The 23,449-nt window shown below is 39.0% G+C and overlaps 1 protein-coding gene and 1 non-coding gene across 2 annotated transcripts in view; both read left to right on the forward strand.

Annotated features, from left to right (window-relative positions):
• The first annotated feature begins 7,492 nt into the window (after positions 1-7,492).
• On the forward strand, positions 7,493-7,565 carry trnav-cac (transfer RNA valine (anticodon CAC)). The gene has a single exon. It is a non-coding gene; the product is annotated as a tRNA-Val (tRNA).
• A 2,039-nt stretch (positions 7,566-9,604) lies between these two features.
• LOC106932145 (A-type potassium channel modulatory protein DPP6-like) overlaps positions 9,605-23,449 on the forward strand; it is a 111,547-nt gene continuing 97,702 nt past the window's right edge. Inside the window, exon 1 of the mRNA XM_088001435.1 lies at positions 9,605-10,014. Coding sequence (XP_087857561.1) covers positions 9,958-10,014 — 57 coding nt within the window. The 5' untranslated portion in view covers positions 9,605-9,957. The remainder of the gene's footprint in view (positions 10,015-23,449) is intronic.

Consider the following 23,449-nt stretch of genomic DNA (forward strand, 5'->3'; position numbering starts at 1 on the left):
ATGGGGGCGCTCATAAACTGTGTAGGCTGGCGTTGAGCTTTAGTTTCTCGATGATTTAGCAGGAGGAGGAAGGAGAAAAAGAAAACGTCATCGTCAAAGTAGCATAAGTTACACTCTTGATCCCAATATACGCTCTGGAAACAAAACAGCAGCACAACAAACAAACATACTTTAACGATTTTACAGAAAATAAACTTTTAGACTCGCATAAAGTAAGATTTTAGAAACTCCAAAGTCCGTTGCAAGATTGTATCATTTATCGTGAAAGATTTCTTACAGTAATAAATTATTACAATTTCAATTAATGATGAAATTATTGTCTCACCTGTAAATATTGCCATTCAAAAAAATCCTCCATAAATGTAAATATAGTATTAACATTGAAGTTTAGGCCTTACTGTACAGTATTTTTATTGTTTTTTCACATAATTTTCTATTTTTGCGTGAGTATTTGTTGTTACTGCCTGCTTTTCTCCATTGTCCGTGTAAATGCGTTTTCCTGAGTGATATTCGTGTTTGCAGGAACACTCTGCGCTGCGATTTCAAGATGGAGCAGCTAGCAGGTGCTAAAAAGCCAGAGCAAGTCTCGGTGAATTCATCCTCAGGTCTTATTTTCCCATCCTGAAGAGACATTTCTGCTCGTTTCTGCTTCACCGCCACAGCTGTGCACCTTGGCCTATTCCCGGAAACAGAGGCATGACTCTGTTGATACTTCACACCACTCAGCTGTGAAGTATCAGTCATGCCTGGCAGAAAGTGCTGTATGCTGACGAGGAAAACTGCGTGCTCATGTGTCCCGTGTCTGTCTGGATGTTGGCGTCTGGAAATGTCACAGTGTGCAGGAAGGCTATTCGCGTGGAGAGAGCAAACAGGAGCTGATGGAAAAGAAATTGCTTACTTCCAATATTCTAATGCTTGCCATCATACGTCAAGCAAATACAGGGAGAAAATTGAAGCACAGAAAACCCAACACGCCATTTCCAGACCTCTGGGGTAATGTCAGAGCCAGTGTAGTCGTTTCACTGCAGTGTAGAGTGATTACTTTGGCTGTATGCAAGTTTAAAAAGCGTATTTTAGGGAAAGAAAATCATCCTTTCTTAACGTGTTTTAGCCCCGCGTTAAGAAAGGAAAGGCATGAAGAAAAGTCTTTTGTTTCTGAGCCGATCCGTTACGCGTCTCCTTTACTTGGAGCGCTGGGGACTCGCTGCATTGAAGGGATTGATGCAGGAATAAAATAAATCTGATAGATGGCTTCAAACATATGCAGTGGCAGAGCGTTTTCTGCCAGAGTGTAACTGATTCTCTTTTTTTCTCCAGAAAAGAAGGAGAGGAAGTATTTTGGGATTTTATTTTGTGGATCAGTGGGTGTGTTGGGGCATGTTTCCTTCCTGTGGACGGGCTTACAGAAGAGCCTGACCTTTGAATATCTGTGGAAACAACGCAACGCAAAATGTTATGCATCTCAGTTTGGCTTTTTGCTACCAAAATCCAGCCCATGCAATCATTTCTGATGGCTTTTCAGATCCACACATCCTCCCTTTCTGAAACTTTCTTCCCTTTTTTTTATTTTTATTTTATCCTGATCCATTTTCTTTTGATCCCCTTCGCCCTCGGATTGAACGTTTACCACATTCACATCACGTAATAGGCACCAGATATCCGGCGAGTCAGTTAGGAAATCTCTTGGCTGCACTGAGGCAGCGTAGGTACACAGACGAGACTTGAATGATGCAGGGTTAATTGGAGACGCCACTTAAAGTAACGCCAATCATCTCTATTAATGCACCAACCCCGTTTCTTTTCTTTTTTTTTTATCCCCTCCAGAGCTGTAGCCCAAGCCAAACAAAGAATAATTGTTCATTATTTGGAAATTAAAGCGACGGTTATTGAGTGCATTGAAGCTTTAATTAGGAAAAAGTGCTTTCGGTTCAGGAGGTCTGGCAGCTGGATGCCGTTGGTGAGCGAATGATGAGGCAGGATGGAGCGGATGGCTCCATTCGCCCGGGCGGTTTGGCACCATCCTGCAGTTAATTCCCGACTTTGCTGGATGGTGTGCTTAAGCGGAGCCAACCCGGCAGCATTCATCACCGCCCCGTCTTCTCCATCCGTCACCATCAGACCCAGGAAGTTTGTATACCAACTCCAACACAAACCACTGAGAGGTGCTTATTGTCTCGCCCGGCTGCCGCAGTCCCGGCGCATTCGTCACGAGCCAAAGGGCAGCGGCCGAAAATGGCCGCCATTTGTTTGGAGCTGATTGATTGGCTGCTGAGGGGCCGTTTTGGATTCATACATCATCCGTACCATGGAGTGTTTCTGCAACTCGGTTGCTTTTATTCCTCCTCATTCTTCAGAACTTTGGTTTATTCTCTTTTTCCACACTGTTGGACCAGATGGCAATATTATGGGTTTTAAATATTAGCATCTTTGCTGTATTGTTACCATTTTTGTCTCATCTGATGTCCCCAAGCTTTTTCTTGTATTCACAAGATATTAAAGTCAGACAAAGATAACCCGACTCAATACACAAAGCAATTTTCATTAAGGAAAGAAAATGCCACTCACCAATTGTTAAATCATGAATTAGCACATATTCAGGAGCCTTTCGCTAGCTACAGCCAACCCTGACAAAATGCCAGGTTGATGGAATCAATAAAACACCTGAGCAGTACCTGTCTGACAACATGAAGTAGGCGTAAAGGATTCAAAAAGCAACACATAAAGCCTCAGAAAGACATTTCCAAAGCTTTATTACTCAAACACAGTTAGAAACGTTCAGTTCATTCAGGTTCACTCAATTGAACAAATCCCATGATAAACTTCCACACATCGTTGTCACACTTCCCTAAAAAACATCACAATCTCCAAGATTTGGGGAAAATATTCTGTTTATGAACTAAATTTGGATCTTCAGTTGTGAAACTAATATTTCAGGAAAATATCAAACAGTTTTGGTGTGATGGGCTCACTTTGGTGATCCAGCCGGGTAACGACCCAAAACCCACCAGCAAGTCGGCGTCTGAATCAGAGTGTCAAACTCATTTTTGTTTTGGGCCAAATGCTCTTAAAGGGCCGGTTGTGCCAGAATGTATTGATAAAACCTGATCACAAACTGTTGAAATATCATTAAATTATTAAAATCAAATATTATTTAACATCTTTTCAGTCCCTCCAGGATTTTGTGATTCTTCTTGTGATTTTTTGCAATGTTTGTGGTACGAATTTAGAAATATCTGCGCTTATTTATGACAGTAAATGTGACTTTTTATAACTTGCTGTATATATCACGGACTATGATCTGATATTAATTAAAGCTGAAGCAGCTGTTTAGTACAAGTAAGAAAGTTTTTGACAATTTTTGAAAAAAAAAAAACTACAATAAACTCCCAATTATAAGCGCAAAAAGTTTGGGAATTTGTCGATTTTGTGTGAATTTCTACAACGATTCTCAAGAAACTCGAGGGACTGATTGCTATAATTTGGCAGCAAACAGATAAAAACTGCATTGATTTGATTGATAAAATATTTAAGTGTTTAGAATCTAGAGGGCCACATAAAAAGCTATGGTGAGCCAGATTTGGCCCACGGGCCTCGAGTTTGACACGTGGCTTAAATCAAAGGATTGCAATGAATTTGCAGTATTCAATAAATCTTGAGTTGTTTTTAGGGTGCAGTTACTTTTTCAGCTACGGTCAGGTTGGTTTGGATCTAAAACATTTATACGACTAACAAACAAAAACAGAAGAAAGTTGTAGAGACAAATATTTTCCAAAAACTTCAATATTTTATATGAACTGTTAAACTAGAGGAACAGAAAGAGTCCCAACTTTCTAAAGTGATGTTTCAGTGAGTCTGGTGTAGAAAGAGCGGTTCATGGTCTGACATTTTAATGAGCCGTCTGGGTTCAAAGAGGCGTGTTCCCCAACATGGAGCGAGCTGCAGGATCTATAAGAGCAGACAGAAGCCTGCTCGGATTTTCACTTACACCTTCCAGGATGAAAACCACCGCTGGACAAAATGTTCACAAAGGAAAATCTCACATTTGGTTCGCAAATATACAGGAAACATTCTGGAAACAGGTGAGATGTAAGTGGAAGATATGCAGTTTGTCGTTTTTGTTGTGAACGCAGAGCTGCAGTTTGCAACTTTTGAGATGATAAAACTGTTTATGAGGCAGATAATCTGTAAAAAGTTTGATTTCCTGGAGAAACAAATTATCGTTACAAGAAAACTGTTTATCATCGGTGGCTACGCTAACTAGCCTGACGATTCGCAACAGGCTACGCTAGTTGTAGCATCAGGATGGGGGATGAGCAGCACCAAATCAGATTGTGATTGACAGCACTAAGACCCGCCTCCTGGCTCTGATTGGTTGTTTCTAGTTAGCACTGAGCTTGATTTTTCCCCCCAGATTATCTGTTTCATAACAAACTGTCATGGTGACAGTTTCAACAAATATGTAAAAAAAAAACATTTTTTATGAGTTACATACTTTAGCAGCTTAAGGTAAAAAAAGTAATACTGCGTCAGAACAGAGTTTTTGCATGGGACACATTCTTGGTTTTGCTCTGTAATGTTTGCAGAACTGCACAGTAAGATCATTTTTATCCAGGCCGTTGTGATTTTACATGGAAACCTCCCAAACCCCCGGCGGATTTACCTGAAATGTGAGCCTTAAAGATGAACTCGTAAGGCTTGACTGCATCTTTTAAAAAGCTGACAAGATACAAACATGCAACAAAAAGCTCATTATTGTGTCGCTGCTCCTTTATTATCCTTTAAACCGAGCAGAAGGCATCTGGAAAATGTTCCTGTGACGAAGCCATATAGTTTTTCCACAAGTTGACGAAATCTCATCCAAAGAGCTTGATTTCCGCTGAGACCACCGTGTTTTGTGAAGAACAGCTCATTTTTACATTCTTGCATGTTTGGCCCCGTTGGTCACATGAAACAACAGATATTCTTTCGGGACTCTGAGGTAATTGACTTCGCCCAGTTTCCACCTGACTTTAATTATCAGCGCGGCACATTCAGCTGCAGACCTGCAGTATACAGGAGTCCTACCGGAGAGTCGGGGTATTAATTAACTCTAAGTACATCTCAGAGCAAATCAAAGTAAGTCATTTCCTCCCTGTGTTTAACGGGGATTGTACAACACCTCCTGCAGATGTAATTAATGGAACGAGCAGTGAAAAGATTATTGGGGAAATGCTGACGACATGGGAGGCTGTTAAGATTTAATTTGGCGTTAACATTTTTTTTTCTACTTCTTGCCAAGATTTTATAACTAGCTAAACTTTGTTTCAAGCCGCCTCCTTCTTTTTAATACTCATCGACTCCCTCCCCATGATTTGTTTTTGCTTTTTGGTTCCAATTATTTACAGAAGTGAATTTGAGCCAGCATGTTGGGGTTTGATTAGGGCTCTGTCCAAACTAACGAGGATCATTTCCGCTGCGTTTCAACCCCCATGCACATACAAGCTGAGAGTTTGGTGAAAATAAGCCAGATTTTAAAAGAAAACTCATGTTTTTAGTGAGCTCATGCAGACTGAACAACCAAGGATTATTGAAATAATTAGTTAGAGGCCCAGTTTGTTACCACATGAGCTTACTAAAACGATTAGCTGTTTTCTGCTACACCTCCAAAGAATACGGAAGAGAATGATGGCCATTGAAAACATAAAAAAAGAAATTCTGATCATCTTCTCAAAATTATGACTTTAATTTTAATCTTGGGGGTTCTGATTTTTCAATTCAAACTTTTTGTGAAAAACTCAGAAATAGTGATTCTTTCTTTCTTCAGTGGCTCTAATCTCCTTCCACAGAGGACGTCGGCTGTCCGGAGGAAAACTGAAAAAACAATCAAAAAATAACCTGGAGCTACAGTTATTTGTGCAGGATCCTCCGCCACACTCAGGATCGTCTTTTTGTTTTGTTTTCTTGTTGGTAATCTCAACCTTATCCCCAGAACGTTTTAATTAACTTCCCTAAAACTTTTTCAGCAGAATGTAGCATCATCAATACTGTAATCCATAATTCAGATCAAAAGGTAAATGTTTCAAGCATTAATTTTGGTTAATTGTGAAGTTCAAGCCCAAAAAGTCCTCAGAAAATTACAAATATTACATGCAACCAAGTTTCACTGAATGTCTCTTGATGCTCCATATTTCATCTAAGATGTTGGTATTTTTTGCAGTGACAGGAGTTTCTGGAAAAATAAATTGGCTTCTCATAAAGAACATGTGTCAAACTCAAGGCCCGTGGGCCACATGTGGCCCGCCATGTCATTTTATGTGCCCCACCCCTAGCATTTTATAGGCAGATGATTGACTTAAAATAGGTTTTGAGCACAAATTGACTACAAACTACATCTCCCACAATGCATTCTGATTGTATTGATTTTATATTTTAGCCATGACTAAAAATGAAAAAAAAAAATCTTCAATACATTTTTTGATCCCAGGCTTAGTTTATGGACTCAATTTACACATATTTTGAAGTGTTGATATTTCAGAGATATTTTTTATTTTAATCTGTTAATTTTATTTTTGAACCATCTTTTATTTGTAAGTGTTGATTTTATTTTTGAACTGTAAAGTGTTGATTTTTGAACCATTATTGATTTTGAAGTGTTTTTGAACCATTATTTATTTTGAAGTGTTGATTTTAGTTTTTACAAATATTAGTTTTTGAAACCTTTTTTATTGTACAGTGTTGATTTTGTTTCTGAACCCTTATTTATTTTGAAGTGTTGATTTTATTTTTGAACCCTTATTTATTTTGAAGTGTTGATTGTCTGAAAGACCTTAGAAATGAATTGCCCCATACGGGGTTTGAACCAACGACCTCAGCATTACCAGCACCGTGCTTTAACCTGCTGAGCTAACTCACCTACCTTACAAATTGTTGAGTTTCCATGGATTTAAGAAGAACTTACATGATCTTACCACAATGGAGATTTGATAAAAGTGCTGATATTCCAATGTTTTTCCAAACATACATAATATTTTATTTTCCAGAGATTTTGTATTTTGAAGTGTTGATTGTATTTTTGAACCATTTTTAATTTTCAAGTGTTGATTGTATTTCAGAGATATTTTTTATTTTAATGTGTTAATTTTATTTTTGAACCATTTTTAATTTTCAAGTGTTGATTGTATTTCAGAGATATTTTTTATTTTAATGTGTTAATTTTATTTTTGAACCATTTTTTATTTGTAAGTATTGATTTTATTTTATAGCCATTTAGCCAAGTCTCTGTAGAACCATTTGTCTCTGCTAATGACATCTTCAATACAATTTTTTGATCCCAGGCTTAGTTTATGGACTGTAATGTGAAATTAGGCACAAGTATAAGTCTGGCAGTTTGTTCACCAAGTTACTGTGCTCTCTGAGAGGATCTGTAAGTATTTAACATTGTTCCATGCCCATCGTTGACATTAGTCTCTAACAAAATGTGGATCATCTACCAGGACCACTGCAAAGAGCCTGAGTTTCTGTAGTGTAGTGGTTATCACGTTTGCTTCACATGCAAAAGGTCTCTGGTTCGAAACCAGACAGAAACAGATTTTGCATGTTCTATTCATCACAGGTGTTTACTAAAGGTCAACAAGGGTCTGTGGTGTCATGGTCTGTACTCTGAATCTCGGCATCTGAGTGCAAACCTCAGTTGAAATTTTCATGCGTTGCATCTCACATCATCAACTTTGGAACCTCAAACTGAAACAAAGCAGAGAAGTTCAGTTCCTGTAGTGTAGTGGTTATCACATTTGCTTTACATGCAAAAGGTCTCTGGTTCAAAACCAGACAGAAACGATTTTTGTAGGTTATGCATCTCTTGGGGTGCAGTGAGACAACAAGAGCCTTCCTCTTTGGTGATGGTTCATTTGCCAATCGACTTCAATGTAGGCTTCTTTGAAATCGAAGCTACTTTAATTACCAATTGGCAGTTCTATGGTGTAATGCACATGTGTCAAACTCAAGGCCCGCGGGCCACATGTGGCCCCCCAGCATTTTATAGGCCGATGATTGACTTAAAATAGGTTTTGAGCACGAATTGACTACAAACTACATTTCAACCAAAGGTTTGTAATGCGCTTCCTAACCAGACGCTCCAAAGCGTCCGGTCCATAACTCTTCAACACGCTGTCAGCTCCCGGTCAGAAAGACGCATTTAGTTCAGAGACCATGAGATGATATTCAGAAAGGATTTTTTAAATTAATTAATTCCAGTTGCCTCTGAGACTAAATCTATGCATAAAGTCTATAATGTCTGCCCATGTGACTTGTTTTTATTATTTGTTTGCTTACCTTTAAACACTGATTTAAATATTGTAATTTTTAAACTAAGCAGTAATTTTACATCCATGGAAACTCAAATGTAATATTTAAAACTTCAATACATTAAATCAGTTATTTAACAATATGAGGTGGTGTTTAATTTATTTTTAACATTGTATTTTTATACATTTATGCTAGGGGTGCCCAAGTCTAGTTTTCCAGAGCTACCATCTGCAGCTTTAGATGCATTCCTTCTCTAACACACCTGGACCATTGACTCATTATAAGCCTCTGAATGAGGGAAGTCATTTGTTAAAATGAATAGAAATGAAATACTTTTGAGTATTTTTTTTTATTTTCAAAATTGAGAGGTAAAAACAGAATTATTTTAAAATCCTGTCAGTCAAAATGGCTGACAGCAAAATAGTCTAGCGTAACTTCTGGTGTTATGTATTATTATGTTGTGGAACTAGTACTTTTTAATCAATATTAGAGTTATTGACTTGCTGAAAAGTCAGTTTTGTCTAATTTCAAGTGTACTAGAAACCAGACCAAAATAGATTTTGTGTATTTTACAGTAACTGTAAGACATGATCATCTAAATAAACAGAAAGAGAAACAGAAATGATTTAAGGTGTTGATGATAATCTGATTTATTCAGAGTGCATTCACATCAGCCCTGTTTGGTTCACTTCAGTTGGACTGAAGTTTGTTTGCCCAGTAATTGTGGTTTGTTTTGGGAGGTGTGAATGTGTAAATGTGTACCAAAAACTACAAACCTGAGGCCTCAGTTTGGTTGAAGTGAATTCTGGTGCATTTCAAATGCATTATGTGAATGCTCCAAAAACAGAAAGTGGACTTTAGAGCAGGGAATTCTGGGTAAATGCAACCAAAACAAATGTGCGTGCTTAGAGTTGTTAGAATAATTGAATTGCCATGACTTGCTAAAGACAGAAGCAGAGTCCTACAACCACTAAAATCTGATGTCGTTTCATTTTTGTTTACATTTTATGAAGATTCTTCCTGCTGTTTTCTTCAGTGGCTCTTGGTACAGCGCCACCACAGGTGAGGAGGGGAACAGGGTTTTCAAATATTTTGTGAAAGCTGAAAATATACCAAATGTTCCAATTCTGGACAATCAGGTGTGAAAACACATTTAGATGTAGTTGCAGTGTGCTTAGCTAGCAGTGGAGGCCTCCAGGGGAAGTTGTGCTTTGGACCTCCAACAACCTTGGTTCGCCCGTGGACGTCATAAATATTCTCTAGGCTAAAAGCATAAACACCTACATTAGTATGGAGTTTTTTCACTCCCCTCTGCTGATTTGCGGGCCATGCCTGCGCGCGCGCGCAACGTGCGGAGGCACCGGCTTGTGCACGCGCGCGTGGAACATCGAATGTCTCGCGCGGAGTCCCGCATGAAGCGTTTAAAGCGGAGATGCGCGGCTTCTCTCTGCCTCTCTTTCTCCTCCACTGACTACTGAATCTTTTCTCCCTCCTTCTTTTTTTTCTGGCTCTCCCTCTTTCTTTCTTGTCATTTCGCACCTTGACTCGCTGCCCGGCTGCCTGCAGGCTCCGCGAATAGACTGTTTTCTTCTTGAACCTTTATCTGCCGGTATTTTTTCCCTCTCCTCTTGGCCGAGAGGGGAACAACAGTTTGTCACCCCGCGGTAGGGAACCATGACCACGGCCAAGGAAGGCAATGCGCCGTCGAAAGCGGCTCAACAGCAAGACCAGGTAGAGAGAAGCTTATTTATTGTCCCCTTGCACATTAACCTGCGCAGGGTTTTTATGAGTTCCCCCAGCACTGTTGGTAAGATTTATATGTCACTCTTTATGGTCGTTAATTGTAAAATTGTCCTGCTTATAATCTGCATTTACAGTTAGAGGCAATTTGGAATTGCTTTCTGCGGAGTTGTGCATCACGACTGGATAATTTCCACACTTTCCTATAAAAATGGTTATTTTGTCATTATTGTTTGCCATGCATTGACGCTTTTTCAGTGACTAATGTATCTCCATCACCTCTCAGCTGAACACGCAAACGATCCCAATCAAGCCAACTTTAATCAGGCTTGCAAAACTGCCACTGACGATAATGCAGCACATTTTAATTACATCCTAAATATGCTTTTCCTTCAATAGAACTCAATTAACCCGAGTTTCCCTCGCAGGCTGGAGCCTTTTTAACACTGTTGCACGTCTGTGTGATGCGCTGTGGTTCTGCTCTGCTTTCTTCTCATTCCTCATCAGTCTGTCTCTATGGAGCATCTGTTAATGCCCTCTGCACAGGAAAACCTGAGCCTGAAAACTTAGCCAAATCACACAGGAAATGCGCTGATTTTTCTTCATGAGTTGTGCTTCGAGGTAGAATATCTGAAAAATAACAAGTTTTTGCCACATACTAACTTATCTTAAATATTTGCATGTGAAATAAGCCAAAAAGTCAAATTTGGGCATTCTAATGCGTTACCATGCTTCTCTGCTGATGCATATTCACATAAATCTGTAGGTCAACATGCAAAAATAATGCTTCCAAATTCTGCTCAGCTCTACTGTCATCTGTCAGCTTTGGATGAAATCTGTCACCTGCTTCTCTAACTGTGCAGAACATGTCTAGGAATGACAGAAAAGGTGACAGGGACATTTGGGATTTTTATTTATTTATTTGTATTTTTTCTGCTGCCATGTGGGCAGCCCTCCTCTGCTTAGCTGTAGCAGCAAACTGTCAGTCACACCCTCAGAGGCGCTCAGAGATCCAACGATCTGTTCTTGTGTATGCAGCGCACGCCGCCGAGACTTTACAGATCTGGGTGATAGACTGGGAATTCGGAAGACGCCGGAAAAGTGGTGAATTTCAAACTTCATTATTTGTCAGAATTAAACCGGAACTGCTGGTTGCGATCTATTTTTACTTGGAAAGGCACCAGTTTCATCCTAAGCTTAATTTCTAACAAGACGGAAAAAAATTAAGATATGCTAGAAAATGAAGATGCCATCTTGGTTTCCTTTCTTCCATTTTTGTTTAACTCTAAACTGTTGAGGCGATCAAGACAACATTTCTTGATTTTTTTTTTTTTTTCTTTTTTGTTTTTATATGGCTCACCACTCAGGGGGACAAAATCTGTGGAGCGTCATGTCAACTTGATTTTAAAAAAATAGATATGTCAGCTGTTGACCATATTTTCTATTTCTTGGATGCTAACTGGGCGCCATTTTCCTCCTGCTAGCGCAATGGAAGAAAATAAGAGCAGCCAGCCAATTGAAGCCATATTTTGTTTGCTTTTTCTAAGAAATCTGTACCTTATCAGCTCAAAATCTAAACCCCTGTTACCCGGATTAAAAAACAGGAAGTTGTGTTTACCGTCTTTTGGAGGTTGGAGTTTGTCTGGGGAATATGGGAAAAGCTGCAGCAATCTAGTGTAAATTCCCACTCAAAACCACAAAATATCGTTTTTAGAACAACCTTGAGATTTACCACGTTGACAAAAATTACTTGGCATGAACACAGCTACACTTACGAGCTAATATCAATGTCTACCGCTAATAGTTTGAACAAAAACAGCATAAAGCACAAAAATCGGTTTCTGTTCAGTTCGGAAAATGTAGGAACAAAAAAGACCGCCGTTGTATGATGAGTCTTAAATCAGGTCTGGAAAACTGTGAAATGTTATGGCAATAAATAGGAAACCAGATCCTGCATTTATTACCAATAAATTATTAAAAAGGTAAAATGATAAATGTTCTTCAGTGAGCTATAAGGCTAGCCGTTCAACCCTCTAAAAAACATTTTTTCCATTATCTAGCATGTCTTAAAGCCAGTACACTATTTTTATTGTTTTAAAAAACCTGATTTATATACAGTAAAGTGCTTGAAATTTCTACATTTGAGATTAAAGACTTTTTGTTTAGTCGTAAAAGAGCTTAGTCATGTTTTATTTGTCTAATTAAATCCTCAACTATTGCTCCGGCTCCACTGATAAATACTCCAACACTGTAATTTTAAATATTACATCCTAAACCATCGGTTACAGTCCTGGCGTTGGTTTATTACCCTTTTATGTTGGCAGATATTGGAGGAAAAGCTGAATTTGCCTTTTAAAACAAGCATAAAGTGACCTTTTTCCTAATTACTGGGGAAATTAGGAACATGGCGGAGCCACTGCGACATTGGTGGGTCGTTAGAGTAATTGTTGCTTTCTGTGGATTTTCTTGTCAGCATGACCCTGCAACAAAGTGGAAAATTGCCTTAAAGCAACCTTAAGGCTGTCGAATCCACAGATGTCCATTTGCACACATGTCGACACACCAGGATTCGAAAACATCCAGAGACCCGATGATTGCGTGAGGTCCTGTTGATACCGGCTGATTGATGGTGTGCTTTCAGGCCCTGTGGTCCAGTTAGAGGGAACACAGCGAGAGGGCAGCTCTCTGGAGATAGCAGCAGCTCTTCTGTAATCAACAGAGCTCTAACACTCATTAGTAAAACAAGGTGGAGGGTGTGAAGGTGCGAGTGGTGGAGCTGAGGAGGGTAGGTGATGTATCTGCAGAGGCAAGACAGCTGAGGCCAATTTATTGCAGCTTTTAAAGATCGTAAGACCAAAAGTTTGTGCCTCAAACATCCCCAAACCAACAGACTTGGGATTAAAGTGTTTGTGCTGCTGACTAAACAATGACTTTCAAAAGTTTTCAACACAATTTCCAAAGGATTTTGTTGGGATTTGGATGATAAACCACTGCAGAGTAAGTTTGGAACGCCACATAAAATCTGAAAAGGTGTGGCACCAAATTGAATTAAATTTAATTTAATCTAGAAATCCTTTATTTATCTAAATTTAACTTTTATCTTTCAAGTATCTTCAAAGAGTCATTGTGAGAGAGACAGATCTCCGGTAGCAGTCAGTGTTGCAGGGAATTTGAAGAAGCCTCTGAAGAGTATGAGTGTTACACTAGCAGCTCAATCCACAGTAACATGTTCTGGATGACACCAGTTGTGTAAAAGCACCGCTAATCCACCTCTTTTGCTTTTGTTACTCATCGAATAGTCTGGTTGTATGATTTGAAAGGTGGGTGGGAAGAAGTTGGAGTAGGGGATTTGATCCGGACCCATCATGATGGGTGGTTTGAGATTTTTTTCCCCGGTCATTGCTTTCATATTTAAGCACCATAGCAACTCCAAAAGTAAAAGAAAAACAAGAGCAAAACCCTTCCAGCTGCACAGCATCCAAACCAGAGGGAACAACTGTTCAAAACTCAAAGCCTGAACCACAACAAAAGTCTACAAAAAGAACAAATCAGAACTAACAGAGCTACTCCAACACATTTAGACCCATAAACAATATTTCTCAGGTCTTCCAACAGAAAGTAAAGTCTTAGTCTCATATCACTAAAGGACCTTTTTTTAAACTTCCCAACTTTGCTTGTGACCAATTGTAAATGAGACTTACTGTGGGGTTTTGTAAACAAGCACTGCGTTAAAAGCAGCAGAGAAAACCAAACCTTTTGCTTCTGTTTGAGACTTAGACCTTTTTGGATTGGTCTAAAGCAGATAACCCAAATAAAACACGTTGAGGATTGTGGTGAGACATGAAAGGCACTATAAATTACATCAAACGGGGTATATTCTTAATAATTTTCATCTTCAAGTCCTCTTTGGTTTAAAAGCGGCACTTAATATTCACTTCTGCAGCCAAAACATCTCTATCGTTCAAGCCAATAATCTGCCTTTTCTCCATTTTTATAGCCATTTATGTGACTGTAAAACTTTGCAATAGTGGCGAATCATTAACCGCCTGAAGTTATAAACCTGGAGACCGTGGAGGAAGAGCTGAAACGAACAATCTGTCTGGTAGAAGTAGAGTTGTGTAGCATTTCACACCAGCAGAAGAGTAAAGGACTTTGGGAGTGTTTGCAGCCAAACCCTCGCATCGTGCCATGACGGCAGCTTGAGTAACAGCTGAGGGGAGCAGCCTGTGGGTGTTGCTGAATTAAACGGTCATCTCGGGGGCCAGAGGAGGAGAGCAATGATCGACAGAGCCACAGCCGGACTTGGACGCAACAACACTCAGCCTTTTTTAGGTTTTACTGCTGCCATGAGACATGTCCTTTATGTTTTATTGCTCTTGCGGCACTTTACTGAGCTCTCGGCTGTCAGGTATTAAGAACTTGCTATTTTTTATACACTCATACCGACTCGCAGCTTTCTTGGCGAAGGCCGACGATGTAAATAAGTTCTGAATACAGTTCAGAATGAGAAAGTGTGAGGTGAGTAAAACGGGTCGCAATTTCTCTGCAAAAGCACCAAATCTTGCCAAGTATTTTAGTCGAGTTTCTTCTGTAAATATGTTGAAATAAAACTAATTTACAAGTAACTGGAACGGCACATGAAAACCCAAAAGGTGTGGCACCAATTTGAATTCAATTTAATTTAGACCAGAAGCCCTTTATTTATCCCAAAGGGAAATTAAATGCTGTCGTAACAATATGTTGTTCAAATGTTATATGGGAATTCAAATAACCCAGCGTTTCCCCCAGAGGATTGTAAGCCTGGCGGGCCACCAGGCTTTGCTTGTGCCCCCACTAGGCTAAGGATTGTTTATTTTAATTTGTTGTAATATTTGCCCCTTTTTTAAGACATTATAGTTGGTGTGCAGGTATTAATCTTCCAATAACACATAATTATCAAGTGATTTTTTTCAAATTTCCTGTCAACTTCAAACATTTTTTAACTCAAAAAAAAAAAAAAATGGCGGTCATCCAGCGGGTTTAGAAAGTTTTCTGGAGGAAACCCTGCAGCCATGTTTAAAGATGCATTCTGTGGTTTGGAAAAGATGTTTAAAGTGGTTCAGATTATTGTCATCAAGTGGAGAAAACATCTAAGAGATTTACAGAAACCAGTTCAATGGAGAAATTTATTAAAAACTGGAAGCAAAATGGGAAACTATCTTTTTTTTTAGGAAGAAATGTTGATTAAAAAATCCCGCTAGGCTAGTTTTTCTAAAAATCTTGCTAAAATCTCCTTTTTCTTGTGGACCCAGTATTCCAAATATTAAAATGTACTTTTGTCAGCAGCCAATTTTTGTCACAAACTTCAATCTGATTTTCACAGAACTGAAAAATATTGAATTCAAGGTTTTGTTGTGTCGAATGAAATCAGACTTTTCAGGATTTGATCTGCAGAAAAAGGAGAAATCGGCCAACTGATTGGTGGATAACCAACAAGTATCTGATTTTATTCCTCCACAGATGATAAACTGCATAGAAACCTTAACCCACACACACAAAGACCTGGAGTTATGTTTTTAGATCGATCATCTCTGAGTTACACTGTACATGAATACATGGCAATTGGATATTGGACTTTACTGAGTTCATTTTTTCGCCCATTAGTGAAAATGTCCTACCAAACCACAAGTCAGGGTGACCCGCTAGAGAACGAGGTGGCCACACACGGAGAGATGTCCTCTGCAGATTAGATTGTTGTGAAAGATTTTCCATCCGAACTCCCTGTAGCCTCGGTTTGTAGCGAAATAAAAAAGCATGCAAGAAAGTTTCTGTATCTTACTGTAGTTTGAGTTTCTTGTGAAGTGCCAAATTAAGAGAAAAGCCACCTCAGGGCACATTAAGTTGAAAGTAAACAAACCAATTAAAGTCCAATCAGAAAAGTCTTATTCCCGCCAATTAAAATGCAGATACACATCCAACTGTAATTGAGTCAACTTAAATAAATAAAGCCCAGTTTTCTCAAATTACAATTAAACCCAAGAAAAAGTACAGTCAGGACATTAATATTTATATAAAACCAGATCATTAACAGTAGTCTAAGCAAAGCAGGAAGAAAAGTCCTGCAGAAACTGATTAAAGGAGGATTATCTAACTGTTCCAATCAATTGGAGTGATAAAGGAGCAGACGGAGGCGTAGAAACACAAAAACACTCGACTTGGACCACCTGTGGAGAAAAACACAAAGCATGAAGAGAGAAATTAACCTGCTGGATGAAAAACCTTGTGCATCAAGCAGACTGACCTTTAACCACACATTTAGTCTGTTAAGCGTACAGAATATGTAATTAAAACAGAATTTTATTTGGTTTTGTTTATTTAAATGACTTAATATACATGAAGTTGAAGAAAACACTTGACAAACTGCAGTACTGAGTTGGAAGAAAGTCAGGCCAGAGTTGCTACCATGCCCCGAAGCAGATAAAAACACTGGTGACTCAGTGTGTCTGAACAGATGCAGGGATTTATGCAAAAAAAAAAATTACCCAAGGTTTTAATGTTACATTTAAAAGCCTAGAGGGCGTACAAACCCTTATTTGTAAGCTCTGTTCTTGCCTCAATAACCTGATTCGCTTCATTTAACTCAGAAAATCCCATTCAAGAACTTCTGGATTGACAGATGACGCAGCATTGCTTCCTAAATGTCGCATTTTACAACTCAACATCTGTCCAAGTCGAATGCAACTAGAAACCTGCAACAGACTGTTGCATGCTCACTGTGATGGGTAGATGGCTGGTTTTTATAGAAACACAAACACCCTGGAAGCTGTTTCCAGTGAAGGGAGACACTCATCTTTCTTCACGTTAGTGTGCATGAGTGACCATGTTTACAGGCCAAAGAGGCACATCAGTTTCATGTTGGTAAAAAAACTTGCAATGTTGGATATTACTGGTAAATGTTGCAATTAGTTGCCTATTTTCTCCTCTGTCTCTTTTAGCTTCTTTGGTGAAGTCATTTTTGTCCGGTGTTGGTATCTACTGCCAACTAAATATTAGATGTGCTTGAAAAATAAAGGTTAATAGCATTACAAATGTATTAATCAACAATTATTTCCCTCCAAGCTGTCCTTCGCAATGTGGACAGCAGGACTGGAGAACAAGTCAACAATGAAAAATATTGCGATATACATGCGAACAATATCAGAAGATAACATATTAAATATGTAGGATATTCACTGAACTCGGATCCAGAACTGCACAGCACTCTGGGAGATGTAGGCACAGGAAAGGCTATAGATATTATATATATAGATATTTAAAATGAATCAATAGTTATTGATATCCACTGATCTGAAACGCTTATGTCGTGATAAGTTTTTGAGCCATGTTGTCTTGTCATTGATATGGTGATGACGATATATTGTGCAGCTCCACAAATACATTAGCACTTGGTATGTATTCATGATGAAGAAAAAGTTAAAAATATTTAGAACTAGTGGAGGTGGTGCTGGACCGACCCGTCACCGGACCGGACCGATCACAGGGTCATCTGCACACTTCAGGTGTTTCATAGGCGTTTGTGTACAGAGAAGAGCAGTAGGGCGAGAACACACCCCTGGGGGATGCCGGTGCTGATTGCTGCTGTTCAGGAGGCGACGCCGGTCCGTCAGGAAGCTGGTGGAGGTCAAAGGTCACAAAGTTCAGGTTTGAACAAATTTATTCTAGATCGTTGTGAATAGTTGCATAACCCTCACCAGATTGATGGGCAGCGACAGTTGCTTCTCTAAGGTCAATCCTAATCTCTTTCCACCTTTTGTGGTGTAACACAAAGCACCAGAATGCTTCAGAAACCTCTGCCTTCACGGACTCGGTCCGAGTTGCCTATGATTGGATAATCGGGTGAATCTGATTAGCCGCACTTTGCTGCTCCCCTTCCGGCTTTAATCATGTGGAAGCAGTGAATGTGTACCCAGTTTTCCCATGACTATATATTTGAGATTCTGCTAAACCTCTCACTGAATATTCCCAGCTAATCTTCAATCTGTGCTTTGTTTGCCTTTCAAGCTCAGGCTGATTCACTCGAGCACATCTCTCTGATGAAATACACAGAATTCATTTGAAACCGCACATCTGATTGGCCACATCAGACTGATTGTGTTTCGTTTTTATTACATCAGTCAGCGAAGGGAAGGAGGGGTGGACAAAACAGATTAGCACAACTATTCGCTTTGGAAATCTCAATAGATAATGCACCAATTGCTCGTGTTTGGTGAGCGCCCTTGACTGATAAGAGGGGATGGAAGATGGATTTAGAGGAGGATTGGATGCCCCTAATGTTTGTGCCGTAGTTCATGCTGAGGGCAATTATGAACAATTGAGCCGTGATGTTGGTGCCTGAAGTGGAGATTAGAGGCGAGATTGCCTGACGGCCACCTCGGCGATCCATCATGATTGTTGTCAGGATTCAAATGTTCTTTGCCGAGACGGCTTATGAGACGCGAGGGGTGCCTTAATTTTCCAATAAATATTCAGCGTTCGCCAAAACGGTCGAACTAAATGTCACGACAATCCTTTACCTCGTTAATAGTCGATGTTGCGGTCAGGTGGGCTGTGTATGTTGGACGTTTTCTGGAAAGAGAGTTCCCAAATATGTGTAAAACTCTTGTTAAGGAAAAGGTCAGCAATGTTGTCAGGCTGGAGGCCGTGGCTTCAGAGCATGTATGTGAATACTGGAGCCATCAATACGGAGCAATGGGTTTTCTGTTTATTAGTGCTGAGAGTTTATTTTTAGGAGATGCAAAACGATAAGAAATGTAAATGTATTTAATTTAAATTTTTTCTTGTATAATTACAACTTTATTCTCATAATACTACAACTTTATTCTGGTAATTTTATTCTTTATTTCTTGAGGTAGGTATGCACTGGGATTATAGTCTTTCTAGCTACACATAGTCGATTGCACATTATAAGATTTTTAAAGCTTTGAATACCAAAATAAATGGATCAGTTTCCTGAAGTCAACTTTTAATTTTTATTTACCAACTGTACCGTTTGTATTCAGTCAACTGTTTGTTTTACAGTGATAAATAAGATTCAGTTTGTAGCTGATCAAATTAATCACCAGACTATTGTGCAGTATTCACGTGCATTAGATATTCCAAACGACGGTGAGTGTTTGTGAAGAAACGTTTGCATTCCCGTCCACTTTTGCTTGTTTATCTGTTCCTCGCCTCAGTCTGTGAGCTTGTGTTTTCTGGCCTTATCGACCGGCTGTAATTAGGGGCCCAGAGCTGCGGAGCAAGGAGGCGATCAGGAGCCGCCATGTTCCGCCGAGTCTCTAATTGATACGCCGGGCATATCCAGGTCTTGCTGTCTGCCGCCCGCCGCCCCCCAAACCCCCTCGGGTCCCTCTTGTTGTCTGCACGCCACCTCCACGTCTGTGACAAACGTTCAAAAGAGCGAGTGCTAGTCACAAACGATAAGCAGGTAATTGCCTGTGGGCCGGGATGCAAATTAGGCGAAGCTTGTGCTCCGGCTTCATTGGTCACGCTGCCAGGGGTTATTTGTGGCGCTGTTGGAGGAGTTATGATGGCTTAAAGTGATGCACACTTTTGCAACAAGCTAGGACTGTCATTAAATTTGTCTTCTTCAAGCTTCGATTGCAAATGTGAAATACTTTTCTCTCGCTTTATTGCCGACCCTCATTTGCAGAGTTATTATAGGAAAACTGCAGAACAATAAATTCGTCCTTTGTTTTCTGATTTCTCCTAATTGCTTCGTGAAGTGGCACACAGAGCCACTCGATGGCCTGCGGTGGCCTGAAGGCTGTGACCAGAACCTGGCATCCGCGCACAAATCTGGAGGAATGAGCTTTCTTTTCAGAGTCCCCCAACCAGCGTTCCTGCTGACATTTAACGCTTCAAACCTCTGGTGTTATTGTTATGGCTGCAGTGAGTCTCCTGTGAGGAATACTGATATCCTTTCAAATTGACCAGCTCGAGAACTTTAATGTGACAGCCCATCACATTACGGTGAAAGGAGCGTGAAAGTGAGGGAGGGGTCGCGACTTGATGCAGTATCATCGTTGGCGAGTTGAAAAGCGTGAGTCTGTGTAATCTGACAGTGGCGTTGTCCGCTTGCCTCCCCTGAGTGCCGATCAGCTGGCGCGCATCCCGCGCCGCTGCCTCCTCATGCTTTCAAACATGGTCAGAGGCGACGGTGTCAGCCCCCCGCTGATTTCCCATGGTCAAAATATTGGCAGCTATTGCGTGTCTCCTCAGTGGTGCTTAGTGTCCGTGCATGAAAGACCGACTTTCATCATGACATTTGCTGGGCCCACTCCAAAAGCCCAGCGGTCGCCTGGTTTCTATGGCGATATGTCTGAAAAAGGTTTTTGCAAAAAGAAAACGCAGATTTGAATAAGAGTTTAGGCATGAGATGTCTGTAATCCTTGTGCAAGAATATCAGTTTTATGGTTTAATAAAAAAGCACAATAGTTTATAGTTTCAGTCATTTCATTTTAAAACAGAATTTAGGTTAAAGTATTGCAGTAATTGGAGGATAACCTTTGCTCATGGGTGGGCATTTATTATACTGTTACCATGAAAAATTTCTTATGAAGAGGATTTGGATTTATGGTGGTAATAAATGATGTTTGAACCGTAATTTCAAAGTTATTTGAAAACATTTAAGTAAAACATTTAAGTACTTAAATGTACTTAAGTAAAACATTTAAGTAAAACATTTTTCCCTGAGAGCTCTAAGCTAGCTATGCTCGCTAGCTTAGAGGTTGAACGCTAAGCTAGCAATGCTAATTCAAGCTTGTAGCTATTAGGCAGAAATATTCTTACAGTTGTTTTATTTTTTTAACACTGAGTTATATTAAGACACTGTCATGAGTGTTTTGTAAGTGTCCTTTTTTACCTTTGATTTTTTTAGCATAAAGTTTCTGCTAAGCTAAGCTGCTGGGTCGATTAGCTACAAAAAGGGAGAACAAACCGAACGGCCTCAATAACTTTCTGCTTTTAATCTTTGCATGTAAATAACTGTTAACAATATGATAAATTGTATTGTGTCGGTAATGCAAACCTACTTCAGGTAGTAACCTGTTTACTTGCTAACTATTGCATGTTGCTATTAACGTGTGATTCTAATAACAAGGTAAATCTTGTCATATTCGAGCTAAAGCAGCCAGTGTTGGCGGCAGGAAAAATCATAACTCCAAATTCCCATCATGAGATTTTTTTCATGCCCACCTCTCTAGTCTGTGCCACATATTAAAAAGCTTTTCGAATAGATCCATCCTGTGCAATTAAGCTCAGTGATGCATAATTACAAAATGAGTGTTTTGTGCACTATCGCTTCTTTATTTATTACACAGGGTTGTTTTCTTTGCAGAAAAATGTAGGTCCTGTAATCACTCTAATAAGATTTGGCATGCAGTTTTATTGCATAGTCAGACTGACTTCCTCTATTATTTTCAGTGGCGTTAAGCCAGCGTGATTAAAAGTCCACACAGCCTCTAGTTTTACATGCTGGAATAGATTTTGTCTGCGTTTGCCTTGTGGCCATGTTTGTTTGCTCTGATTTGCAATATATTCTATGCCAACTTATTTCAGAAGGACTAAAGAAAGAAAGTTCTGAATTATTTCAATTGGACTCAACAAACTGGATGTATGTTTCTAAGTTTGTGATATAGGTGTGAAACCTGGAAACCAGCGAAACAAGACAGAAACAGGAGCACAGATGAGGACGTTCTGGTAGACTTCAGTGAGCTGATCTTAATGTTTCTTGGCAGACTGGATGATTAATCCCATCTGACAGGGTTTGGAAAGAAACAAAACACTTAAAAACAAACTGTCAAATCTTTCAAACATGGCTTCATTTTAAATTTAATTCCTCCAAACTTTGGTTTGTTCTTTTTCCAACACTTCCTATTTGTTTTCCCCCCCCTGAGATAAGGATTGGGAAATTATGTTAGGTCAAAAATGTTTACTTAAAAATAGTTTATTTATTTGAACAAACAAAGTGTCACTAATATACTTAAACATATAAGCTTCTCATGACATTAATTGACGAAAGTTTGTTTTTCTCTCAGTCCATAGACTTATGTAATTCTCAGATTTTACTGGAATATTACAAAAATCTCTGGTTTTTATATTTTGATGCGCTTGAAATATAATGACAATTTGTTTGTTTTTTGTTATTAGTGGTGTGGTTGGTGTTTTACTAAATTATCATATTTTGGGTTAGGGTTAAACTCCATGAAGACAAACGAATTCAGCAGGAAATGCTGCAAATGAACATTTCTGTAAATACAGAAAAAAAGAATCAAAGCAAAACGAATACAAACTGAAAATGCAGCAAACACAGATAAATGTTGTAACTGCAGAAAATGGAAGTAAAAAGCAGAAACAACAGCAACAAAAACGCTCCACAGAACTGGAGTACTCCACACCACTAGGGGGAGCCAACCACCAGATCATATGAGATCAGATCGTCAGAACATGTCCAGAAGAAATTCATATCTTTTTCAGTCTTTTAGAACAGCAACAAATTTTATGTAATTTTCAGATATTTTACTAAAATATTACAAAAATCTCAGATTTGTATTATCTGGTGCATATACACTTGTAATATAATGACAAATTTATGTTTTGTTGGTATTTTACTGTACAGATCTGTACAAAAATGAACTGAATCCCATTGAAAACCTCCTGGTTATTCCACCAAATACTGATTTCTGAACTCTTCCCGAGTTAAAACATCAGTATTGTTGTTTTTAAATTAATATAAACTTGTTTTCTTTGCAGTATTTGAGGTCTGAAAGCTGCACATCTGTTTCGTTATTTTGACTCTTTCTCATTTTCTACAAATAAATACTGAAATTTTTGCTTGTAATATCTGGGGCAAGTTATCAGTAGTTCATAGAATAAAAGAACAAAGTTCATTTTATTCAAACATAAACCTTTAAAAAGTAAAATCAGAGAAACTGATCATTTTAAGTGGTCTCTTAATTTTTTCCGGAGCTGTATTATCTGGAAGTGACCTTGATCATATTTTGGCTGCTGATATTAAAATCTTCTAATATCAGCAGCTGCTATTAGAAGATTTTGTTCATTTGAAGTGTTTACAGTTTTCAGCACAACCTGATTTTACATTGCTTTGTAAATCTTTGAGTATCATATTTGGGTTTTGGTAAAACTTATCAGCTCTTTATGATCTTCCTTTATGTTAAATCATCACAACCTGTGAGCAAAGAGCTTTACTGCTATAACAGATACGTTTTATTTAAGGTGTGCTTTTGCAGGACAGCAATAGGTAAACGAAAAGAATCTTGCAGCTTGTCTGATGCATTTTTACCAGCAGGGGTCGAAATAAAATGATGAAAATCGATTCCATCACGCTGAGAACCTTTATTCAGATCTCTGCTTTGTGGCAGCAGAGTGC

This window comes from Poecilia mexicana, unplaced genomic scaffold (assembly GCF_051168715.1).
Source record: "Poecilia mexicana isolate PSO_F unplaced genomic scaffold, ASM5116871v1 scaffold_20, whole genome shotgun sequence".
Lineage (NCBI taxonomy): Eukaryota > Metazoa > Chordata > Actinopteri > Cyprinodontiformes > Poeciliidae > Poecilia > Poecilia mexicana.